At 45.9% G+C, this 12,016-nt stretch overlaps 1 protein-coding gene across 1 annotated transcript; it reads right to left on the bottom strand.

The window, feature by feature from the left end:
• Nucleotides 1-404: 404 nt before the first annotated feature.
• LOC123156487 (uncharacterized) lies at nucleotides 405-5,389 on the bottom strand. Its single transcript, XM_044574614.1, has 6 exons — nucleotides 5,117-5,389; nucleotides 2,554-2,725; nucleotides 2,346-2,459; nucleotides 2,184-2,246; nucleotides 1,826-1,942; nucleotides 405-1,269 (listed from the first exon to the last, which is right to left on the bottom strand). The coding sequence occupies exons 1-6, from the start codon at nucleotides 5,117-5,119 to the stop codon at nucleotides 821-823; spliced, it is 918 nt and encodes a 305-aa protein (XP_044430549.1). The 5' UTR covers nucleotides 5,120-5,389; the 3' UTR covers nucleotides 405-820.
• Between the last annotated feature and the right edge of the window lie 6,627 nt (nucleotides 5,390-12,016).

The following is a 12,016-nucleotide window of genomic DNA, read 5'->3' as shown; positions in this document are numbered from 1 at the left end:
CCTCGGCCTTCTTTATAATGTGCCACCTGTAGTGCGTGTGCACTGCCAACGGAAAGACCTTCTCTATGCCTGCACGCGTGCTAAAATCCTGGTCTGTTATTATGTTCATCGGAGCAAGTCCATCCATGCACTCCAAGAAGGTCTTGAACAGCCAAACATACCCATCCGTGTCTTTGTTCCGAACGAGCCCGCATCCGAACTGCAACGACTGATTGTGGTTATTTATTCCTATGAATGGAGCGCATGGCATCTTGTACATATTAGTGAGATATGTCGCGCTGAATGAAATGCAATCTCGGAAATGTTTGTAGGCTATTCTTGCAGCACCATCCACCCAATACATGTTCCTGACACGGTCCTCATCGTCCAATCTTATCCTGTAGAAGAAATCTGGATCTTCCTTCGCTTTCTCATCGAAGTAGGCCGTCGTGACTTCTATGTCAGCCAACTTGCTCTCTCTACGGTATTTTGCCTTTAGGTTTGTGACGTCAGCTGGTATGTAGGGCATGCTACTCAGAGTCCCATTTTTGCTGTGGATGAGGGATAGTATCTATACCATTCTTGATGGACCGAGGTTACAATCATGTAGAAGCTTTATGAATTTCTTCTCGAGTGGGGTGAATCCTCTGTGGGCGCTCAGAAATTTTACCAGGTCGAACTTCTTTATGAGTTTGTGGTTGTGCTCGTCAAAATATTCAGTGACCACCCACTATGCTCCATCTACGTTTAGCTTACACCAGAGAGGGTGTTCCGTCTTGAGAATGATACCTCTCTTTCGTTTCGGAACAACAGGTGCAACACCTTTCCCCTTCTTGTTCCTTCATGCATTGTGGCACCTCATCTCACCTCTACTGTACTCGTTTGTTTTCTTAATCTTCCTATGGTATTCGGTGTTGACCGCAAACCCATGGAACTTTGCATATGTCTGGTAGAATTCCTTTGCTTCTGTGAACGATTCAAATCTCTGCCCAACGTACGGTGGCTGAGGTACCACGATCTCTGATTGCCCACCATCTTCATCCCCTTGTGTTTCGTCATCAGTTTCATCATTCACTTCAGTATCGGCGGCAGTTTCATCTACTTGAGTGTTGCCAGTGCTTGTGTTCAAAGCGGTGCTTGTCGGCATTGCTTGAATGATTGCCATTTTCGTCTCTGACTCGGCATTGTTTGCGGCATGATTGTTGGTTGGCTGGTGGAACGTGTCTTCCGTGCGCTCAGAGCTCCCCGCAGTAGATGTCCCCGCACCGATGTTCACTATAGTTGTAGGCCCTGTAATAGAAAAAACAGGTACGAGCGTAAGATTTTGCTTGAATGACATATTTATCGTAACGGAGCACATCAACTTTAAGTGATTTGGCATGACATCATTCAAACAGCAAGTTGTGAGCCTGCATGTGGACATGCATGGCAATTGTAGTTGTCCAGTCATGGCAGCTACAGTCCAACAAACATGGCAACTACTATTGCCAATGCATGGCAACCAGCTCATTTCAGTACAAAAACTTGGATTCTATATGCATGGCAGCTACAGTCCTACATACATGGCAAATACTATTGCCAATACATGGCAAACCAGTGTGTTCTAGCATCAAAACTTTGTATTCTAGGCTTGAGCTTACTAGGCAAATGCGATCAACCATTAGTGCTGCACACATGCTTTTTGCAATTGGCAAATCCCGAAGACAAAATATCACTCATTGCACACAACCACTTTGTTAGCGTTTTCTGTTTGATTTTTTCCACCATCATTGCTACAAATCTTCTTTTTCTCACATGATATTCCCGCAAAAACAAATGCAGTGCTATTTTTGTGGTTCAAATTTACCTTGTTGTGCTGCATGTGCCCATCTTGTGTGGTCTGTAACACCAAATTGACGTGCTCTATCTGCAATCTGTGAAGCTTGCCATGAGACGATTGCCGGGGTAGCAGCACCGTAATAACCTGTAAGCATGGTAGTAGTTGGTTAATGCATGGCAACTGCAGTTGTCCTGGCATGGCAACTGCAGTTGTCCAAGCATGGCAACTGCAGTTGTCCAGGCAATGGCAACTGCAGTTGTTCAGTCATGGCAACTGCAGTTGTTTAGTCATGGCAATTGCAATTGTCCAGTCATGGCAACTGCAGTTGTCAACTATGCACCTTCTGCTAATTCACCAGCCGCAACTTCACTTTTTATAGACTCACTTGTGTATGACATCGATGGCAGGTACATGGGTGCCGCCTGATGCCACGTGCTGCATGAAGGTTCTGCATTTTTTCCCGACATAACTCGTGAGTCTTTTACCATCCTTTGCAAGTTTATTTTTCATGTCCACACCAGTATGTTTTCCTTTTCGTATGCGTTACCTTGATTTGCCACATTAGCTAGTTGAAGTTGGCTGCCCGTACATTTGTCAGTGTTAGCGCCCTGTGGCTGAACTTGCCATGGTGCCCCGCTGAGTGTGTTTTGGTCATAAGAACCTGCGAAAAATGGCAGTGTAGTACATAAGTAGAATGTCATCTTCATCGTTGCGAACATGGCAAATGTTCTTTTCTTTGTTATCATGCATCATACCAATGCCTACGTACTGTTCTAGTAGTGGCAGCAATGGCCCTGCAGAAATGAGTTGATTGTACTCTGCTACATCCCAAAGGGGCGTTTCTGGCCTTCGATAACCCCAAGGATCAGCGCCATCTCCATGATTCATTCTTTTCGCGTCTCGTTTCTGCCAATGTGTTCTCAATAACTGCATGAACAAGAACGCATCAACAATCCATAAAAAATGTATTTTTCTGCTGCTTGCACGTAGAAGATAACACATCAGTGTTATCACATTTTCATGCGTAGGCAACCAACATATCATGGCAAGTAGGACATGCACATCCACTCTCTTTTCTAAGATCTGGGTGCTAGCTATCCGTTCGATTCGATGGCATCAGCCACTACAATAGGATGGCAAGCAACAGGTTAACATGGTGGCAGTTAACGACAACGATAGGTGGCAACTGACGTTAGACACCAGTGGCAATTAATTTTCGCACCCCCTTTATTCCAAATTTCTCATTTCTCTCCCTTTTTATGGATTCCTACGCATCCATTCATTACCAACTACTTGCATCAAGCGACTGAGAACTTAAGCTTATCTCTAGCGTAGTACATGGCAGATCTAGTGTATTCTGCTTGGCAACTGCGAAGACACACAAAACAATGTAGTGTTTTACCCCTATAGCATGGATCCAGTCACCACCTTCGTTGATAAATTTGTAATTTTCTGCCCAGAAGAAGGATGAGAAGCAGTAGGAGATCGGGAGATTCACCTGCTTTTAGCTGGTTGTCTTTGGAGGGCGAGGTTGGAGTGGGGGGCGGGGGGTGGGGGAGGGTAGGGGTGTGGTTTGCGGTGGGAAGGCCCTACGGATCTGCTCTGGTTGCCATGGCAACCAAAGAAGACCGGCGATGGAGGTAGGGGTTTGAGAGGTGGGAGGCGATGGCGGCAGTTGGGATTGGGGATCGATCGGAGGCCGGGACGGCTAGGTCGTGCGGGCTGCAGGGTCGTCTGGTCCAGACGTGCGGGCGGGTTTGCCACACACCGGACGTGCGGGTTGTGCCTTTGCGCGCCCGGACGCAGTCGTGCAAGTGGGTTTCTGTCCATGCCACACGAGGCGTGTGGCACAACCACCCGATACACCACACATGTGGCAGTTATCGGGACCCGTGTCAATCATTCCATATACAAAATCAATCATCAATGATTCCATTTCATTCCATATACAAAATCATTCCATATACAAAATCATTCCATATACAAAATCAATCATCAATGATTCCATATCCAAAATGAAGCACCCATGCCTTCAACCTCACGAGCACAAAAGCCACGAACCATGCTGTAGCAGCCACCAACACCCAAGACGGCGACCATGGCATCGGCCCCGAGCCCTCTCCCTTACGAACAAATTGGAGGCGGCCGCGCCGGCCGCCGCGGCTGGAATTTTGGACCGGCCACGGCTCGGGAGAACCAGCAAGTGACGGCGGACGGTGCTTCAATCTGTACAGGTATTCCCCATCTGACCTACCTTTCATCCTTCCTCCTCATCTTCCTTGCATCTACGTACATGTCTTTGTTCGTGAGTATAGCTACCCCATGCATCTACGTAAGTATAAGTATAGTTATTGGAGGCGGCGACGACAGCTGGTGGGCAAGTCAGGTTTTCTCTCAAGTTGGTCTTCCGTAAGTATAGCTACCCCTTGCATCTACCTATATGTCTTTGTTCTATTCTTTCTAATTGATGGTATATGAGCTTAAAAAATGTTGGTTCCTGTCTAGAGTAGTACTACCAATGGACTTCTCGGTCCATATAATTTGTTTACAAGATGTTATTTTCATCATCGTCTTTGGCTTTGTTCTATTGCAGATCGTGACCAAACTGGTGCATCATGGTATAAATGTGACCTTCTTGCCCATGTACACACAAGAGGCTTAGAGAATGGTTGTGGATCAGGCCATCAGGGGATATGGAGCATGAGCAAGGGGAAGAGTAAATAATGTTGGGAGTACAAACTGATATTTTGAATCAAAATACCATCTAAATTTGTATTGTTTTCATGTCAGTTTACAATTTCTAAATGCTAATCGGGTAAATTGATCTGGATTTTTTTCTCAGATAACATCTAAATTAGTGTCTTTCTTTGTTCCTGTGACTACCTAATTTCAGTAAATATTCATAAATCATAACCAACTTCGTGGGACAAATATAAATTTGTTTACTCTTTCAGTTTTCTATCAGTTTTCTTAAATATCAAGCGGTATGTTTTGCTATCAGCTTACTTTAAAGGCAATATAAATAATCCTTGAGCGTTAACTAACCTTGGTGTATAAACAATAATAAAATATCTAATTTTAAATAATACACTAAATAAAATATTTAGCAAGTTCTTATTTTTTTAGATCTTTACTATTGTACTTTATTGGCAGGTGTGCTCCTGGAGTTAAGCATTAATCAAAATTTGACAGCCTATCATGTTTGTATCTTTCATTTTTTCACGTTGGGGTAAAATAGGCAACAGATCATGTTCATAACTTTGCTACAAGAATGTATAAGGGAAAAAGGAAAGAGATGGGCCGCATACAGGAACATACCATGTAATTTGTCGTCCTATATATTGTGAACCTCCTCTGCCATCCCTTCTCCCCCCTCGTCCATCACAGATAACCAAGGAACATCAACAAGTGAATGAGCATCAAGGATAGTCAAGAAGTAAAGCAAGTGGATCTAGGTATGAACATCTGTGTATATTTTTCTTATCTATAAATGCGTAATAATTATTAGATATGGAACAACAAAATTCATGGAACACAATGAGATCATGCCAACACTCTAGCTAAATTAATTTTATACTCATCTACTATTTCACATAAATCAATTGTGTCTGCCTAGTAGATTATTTGGCATTAGATGACTCTAAGGACTTGTAAGCACAATGCAAAATTCTGGCATGAATCCACTAGTTCACCACACACATGTACATATGTACTGAAAATTGACTAGGCAAGCAGTAGCCAAAAAGTTTTGAGGGCAAGCAGTAGACAAGCAGTTTTTAGGGCAAGCAATTAACAATATGAGTGTGTCTCAAGCCTCAACACAAATGGTAGATTTCAGCTCATAATCAGCTTCTGGCTCATGCAGTAGCAGTTCAATTTTACAGAGAAATACCAGGTACGACTTAGATTTCTTCATTGTGATTTTTTGAGTAACAAAACACGGGCGAGAAGCTATGGTAAAACTGTAGTATACATAATATCTTCAGTATTAGCATGTGAACCACATTATCGGTCCTAAAAAACTCATTATCAAACTCATCTTTTTTTTGTAACTCATCTACTGTTGATGTTGACACCGTGAACTCTGAACATGTTAAACATTCTGAAGCAAAGATGCTAAGGAATGCATATGCATTTACCATAAGTGTGGTACAAAACCAACTAACAAAAAAATATAGCAAAAAATTGTGCCTATCCTTTCATTTTTACCATGTTAGGTAGGGACAGGGATGGCACAATATCTTCACTATTAGCATGTGAACTCTGAACTTGTTAATTTTTCTCAAGCCAGTATTAGTAAGAGTGCATTATGCATAGTTTACCCCGAGTATGCTCTGAAACCTCATTATCAAACTAGTCTCCTGCATATGTTGATACCAAAAACAACATCTGTTTCTTTATATTTTCTGTGTGTGGTGGTGGTAATGATCGGTCGTGGCATTGTCACAGTCAATTGTGGTGCTATGTTCTGCCAATTTGTTTGTTAGTTAGTCTGCTTCAACTTTCAATCACTGCTTCAACTTACTAGATGACTGTCGGTGACGACGGCTGTAGTTAAGTACCCATCGTATAGTACGTGCAAGATTACTAACATCACACGACCACTGCACTTTAGTACCTAGAGTATTACTGTCAGTACACGAATGATGTACTTCAGCTTGCCATCTAGATCAAGCTGTCCCGTGCTCCCGTGGCTACATGCCTGCACCTTCTTCACTAAGAATTCAGGCGGGTAAAGCTCTGTCATGAGGAGAAGACAGCAGGGGAGAGGGCAACGGCAACAACAACGGGCAGGAAGGCTAGCGGATTGGGGGATCGATGGTCTCACGAGAGATGGGAGGCGCGGCGGCGACGACATCTGGCAGGTCGAAGCTGAGTCCCTGGCGGATGGTGGGCACCCTGCGCATGATCATCGCGAGGAAGGCGCCGGAGCTGGCGCCAACGTTGACGAGCATGGCCACGCCCTCAAACCCTCCACCGGGGCAGTACCCGTCCAGCAGCACCTCCATGAATGGCTCTGACACGCCGGTCATGGCCCAGAGCATCACCTCATTCGCCTCCCGGTCCTGGCCGTAGTAGGCGTAGGCGGGGACACTAGCGTGGGCGCGCGTGAAGGGATCCGCACCGGCGGGGTCGAGCACGACCTCGTGGAGCAGCGGCCACGCCAACACAAGCACGTACCGCCGTCGGTTGTGTGTTCGGAGAAGATGCCGCGGGAGGCGAGCAGGCGACAGACGGGTTTGGGTGGCCCGACAGGAGCAGCTCCATGGCCGAGAGCGGCATGTTGGCGCCGCCCGCCAACACCGCGGTCGTCGCCAGTTGCAACGGGGCCAGATGTGGGTGGATCTGGTCGCTCGACCTGCCAATTTTCCTCTCTGATGAACCGGGGGAGGGGATGAGAACGGGCGGCGGTGGGAGGCGAGGCCGTCGATTTGTGGTGGCTGTGGGGGTGAGGGTGGAGGCTGGGGGCGACGCGGCGGGGAGACGAGTAGAGGGAGAGGAGCAGACTGGCTGTAGTGATAAGGTTAGGTGAAAACCTTTCCAAAAAAAAGGTTAGGTCAAAAAGGAAAAAACCGTTTTTATTTTTTTACAAATTATTGAAACAGCTGTGTTAGTTCTTTTATTTTTATCATATAGTATACATTATTTATGTTTATATGATTATAGTATAACTATTCTGCACACCACTTCCGCACTGCACGCTGAACGCAAGTGCACTGCATCTTCTTGACGACGAGCACTGCAATATAGACTGGTGAACTTCGCGTCGGAAAAAACTGCACGCAGTGTTTTTTCGGTACTGTTTTTGCTCTAATTTTTTGATTGTTTATCGGAACGAGGCGTATAATATACCGTTGAAAAGCTATGGATTAGGCGCAACTTCGCTATGTTGAACACTTTTCGAGATTCCTCGCGGTTTAAGAGCAGTTTTAAAAACGGCGCGGCGGGTGACGAGTGGCAGCGAACGTATTTTCGTGATTATTTCTAAACCGCTCATCAGAATAAAGCAAATGATACGCCATTGGAAAGATATCATCAAGGCGCATCTTTTTCATATCTATTATGTTTTCTAATTCGTTATGGTTTAAGAGAATTTTCAAATTTACTAAATCGCGGAATTACTTTTTTTGAAATATTTGCAATTTTTGGTATTGTTTTCGCTCTAGTTTTTGAACCGTTTGTCGAAACGTGGCGTGTAATATGTCGTTGAAAATCTATGAACGAGACACAACTTTCATATGTTGAAATGTTCTTGAGATTCCTTACGGTTTTAAGTTAATTTTGAAAATCGTGTGGCGGACAATGAGTGGCAGCAGCCGTTTTTCGCGAAATTTTTACAAATCGGTCGTCGAAATGATTAAAATGATATGTCATTGGAAAGATATCGACGAGACGCAACTTTTTCATGTAGAACACTCTCTCTAATTCCTTACGGTTTAAGAGCAGTTTTAAATTTACCGAAATGCGGACACTGTTTTTTGCGACACCCAAATCGACGTGGTACTTCATCCGACTGAAAATCGCACCACATCGGACGAACAACCGCACTGCATTAGACGTGTTAGAGAATTGCATGGTTTATTTTATTCAAACGTATTTTTTTCAAGAACGAGAAAGTAGAGTGCACTTCACATCGGGTGTAAATAAACCACAACACTATCAAGAAGTGAAACGCATTACTTTTTTTCGTTTTTGTAACAATTTTTTTGCACTTACGGGATGAACAACATCATACGGCCGACCGCATGGCTTCAAAATAAAAACCGCACTGCATTAGACAGTCAAGTGAACTTCTTGATTTATTTTTTGTCCGACGTAAATTTTCTCGAACAAGTTTTTTCTTGTCTTTTTTCAATTTTTTTATGAACGACAGTGTACCACAGAGACTAGGGCAAGTGAACCACATCATATATCGAAGTAAACCGCATTTCTCCCTTGTTGTTTCGGTAAAAATTTTAGTTTCATGTAAGGTGCAAGTGAACAACATCACTCTCAAAAGTGAACCACATTCAAGGACCAAACGCACTGCAAGTGTTGATGTAATCGACTGATTTTTCAGAACACACAAAACAAATTGCACTTTATTCAGAGTGGTAATGAGCTGCTATTTTTTTGTTGTATCCCTAACTTTATTTTCTGCACTTCACTTTGACAATAGGTGAATCACAACACTACTGAAAGTGAACCACAACACTATCCAAAATAAACCGCACGAGCTTTTGTTATCGTTTTTCATTCTTTATATTTTTATGTGTAGACCGGGCAAACAGACCGCAAGGACTAAGCGAGTAAACTACATCTAATATAGAAACGAGCTTCTTTTGAGATGTTTTTTTGTGTTTACCAAGTGGATAAGAGAGGAGTTTTATAGCGAACCACGTCAGAGAACAAATTGAGCTTCAAAAGATACACATCTATCCGATTGTTATACATAGCTACACACGCATACAGAATGTGCACACTCTCCACTAGCCGAACTACACGAAATTCAACGGTGCACTAAGACAAAACGACAGCCTCCACGAAGACAAACCACGCCAAAGCGTTAGGTAGTTTTTACAACAAACTAATGAAGTGCACTTTTCAACAACAACAAAATTGAGTAATGGGACATCCAATAGAACTGCAGGATTTCATCTCTTTCGTGCAAAAATAAGTTAATGAACCTCAATGGCAAACCATAGCGTACTTCATTTGCACTTTCTTTTTTCTCTTCAGAAATTATCAAAACCAGTGAAGTGAGCACCGGTGGATCTCACCGGCCAACACATACAGGGGAGAAGGAGCCCGTTGTTGATGACAGAGGAGGCTCGGCAGCGACCTCGCCTCACCTAGAACAGGCCCGAGGGATGTAGGCAAATGGGATCCGGCAGTGGAAGCTCGATACATCGCGGATCTCACCAGATCCGATGTAGGCCAGGTAGAGAGAGGTCGAGGACCACGGGGAGGGCGGCACGGGAGGGGGCGCGGCGGCTCGGCGCGCTAGGAGGAGTAGGACGGCGAGCTCCTCGTCGCCGGTTGAGCAAGGGAGGAGCGCGAGGGAGCGCCTGGGGGGAGGCATGGAGCGCCGCTCGCCGTGGACATTGCCTCGTGGAGCCGGACTGCAACTCCCGCTCGCCATCGCGTCGTCGTCAGGGAAAGGTTGAGGGATGGGTTGGTCGGGGGCGGCCAGATCCGGCGTGGTAGGCGGTTGTTGGCGACACAGGGGTCTCGCAGCGGCCGGATCCGGTGCTACTGGCCGTGCGCGGTTGGGGGCGGAACGGCTGGTCGGGCGGGAGGCGGGGGAATATCAAATAGGGAGGTCTCGCGCTGGGGTAGGTATGGGCGGCCAGCGGCGCAACACTTCTGGGCAGCCGGCGGTGAACGCGGAGGTGGTGGTGGACTCCACGGTTGCCGGCGCATGGAGTGCAGGAGCCCAGCGGTGAAGATCAGAAGAAGGTGAGGGTGCGGGGGCCCCTGCAAAGAAGAAGGTGCGGTGTGGTAGGACCGGCGGGGAAGAAGGTGGGGTATGGGGGCCTTGGCAAGGAAGAAGGTGGTGTGGGGGCGGCCAGGAAGATGGTGGGTGCGGTGGCTCCGGCGGGGAAGTGTTGGGGAACGTAGTAATTTCAAAAAAAATCCTATGCACACGCAAGATCATGGTGATGCATAGCAACGAGAGGGGAGTGTGTTGTCCACGTACCCTCGTAGACCGTAAGCAGAAGCGTTATGACAACGCTGTTGATGTAGTCGTACGTCTTCACGATCCGACTGATTCAAGCACCGAACGTACGGCACCTCCGAGTTCAGCACACTTTCAACTCGATGACGATCCCCGGACTCCGATCCAGCAGGGTGTCAGGGATGAGTTCCATTAGCACGATGGCGTGGTGACGATGATGATGTTCTACCGACGCAGGGCTTCGCCTAAGCACTGCAACGATATGACCGAGGTGAATATGGTGGAGGGGGGCACCGCACACGGCTAAGGAACGATCACGAAGATCAACTTGTGTGTCATGGGGTGCCCCCTTGCCCCCTTATATAAAGGAGCCAAGGGGGAGGGGGTGGCCGGCCAAGGAGGGGCGCGCCAAGGGGAGTCCTACTCCCACCGGGAGTAGGACTCCTTCTTTCCTAGTCCAACTAGGAGAAGGGGGGAAAGGAGGGGAGTGGAGAAGGAAGGGAGAGGGGGGCCGCGCCCCAAACCCCTTGTCCAATTCGGACTGGGCTTGGGAGGGGCGCGCGCCACCTCCTGGCTCCTTCCCACTAAGGCCCGTTAAGGCCCAATACTCTTCCCCGTATTCCCGTAACTCCCCGGTACTCCGAATAATACCCGAATCACTCGGAACCTTTTCGATGTCCGAATATAGTCGTCCAATATATCGATCTTTACGTCTCAACCATTTCGAGACTCCTCGTCATGTCCCCGATCTCATCCGGGACTTCGAACTACTTCGGTACATCAAAACATATAAACTCATAATAAAACTGTCATCGTAACTTTAAGTGTGCGGACCCTACGGGTTCAAGAACTATGTAGACATGACCTAGAACTGTTTTCGGTCAATAACCAATAGCGGAACCTGAATGCTCATATTGGCTCCCACATATTCTACGAAGATCTTTATCGGTCAAACCGCATAACAACATATGTTGTTCCCTTTGTCATCGGTATGTTACTTGCCCGAGATTCGATCGTCGGTATCCAATACCTAGTTCAATCTTGTTACTGGCAAGTCTCTTTACTCGTTACGTAATGCATCATTCCGTAACCAACTCATTGGCCACATTGCTTGCAAGGCTTATAGTGATGTGCATTACCGAGAGGACCCAGAGATACCTCTCCGACAATCGGAGTGACAAATCCTAATCTCGAAATACGCCAACCCAACATGTACCTTCGGAGACACCTGTAGAGCTCTTTTATAATCACCCAGTTACGTTGTGACGTTTGGTAGCACACAAAGTGTTCCTCCGATAAACGGGAGTTGCATAATCTCATAGTCATAGGAACATGTATAAGTCATGAAGAAAGAAATAGCAACATACTAAACGATCAAGTGCTAAGCTAACGGAATGGGTCAAGTCAATCACATCATTCTCCTAATGATGTGATCCCATTAATCAAATGAGAACTCATGTCTATGGCTAGGAAACTTAACCATCTTTGACTCAACGAGCTAGTCAAGTAGAGGCATACTAGTGACACTATGTTTGTCTATGTATTCACACATGTATTAT

The sequence above is a fragment of the Triticum aestivum genome, chromosome 7B (assembly GCF_018294505.1).
Source record: "Triticum aestivum cultivar Chinese Spring chromosome 7B, IWGSC CS RefSeq v2.1, whole genome shotgun sequence".
Lineage (NCBI taxonomy): Eukaryota > Viridiplantae > Streptophyta > Magnoliopsida > Poales > Poaceae > Triticum > Triticum aestivum.
The sequence above is the reverse complement of the archived record's forward strand: the minus strand, read 5'-3'. Positions and strand labels throughout refer to the sequence as shown.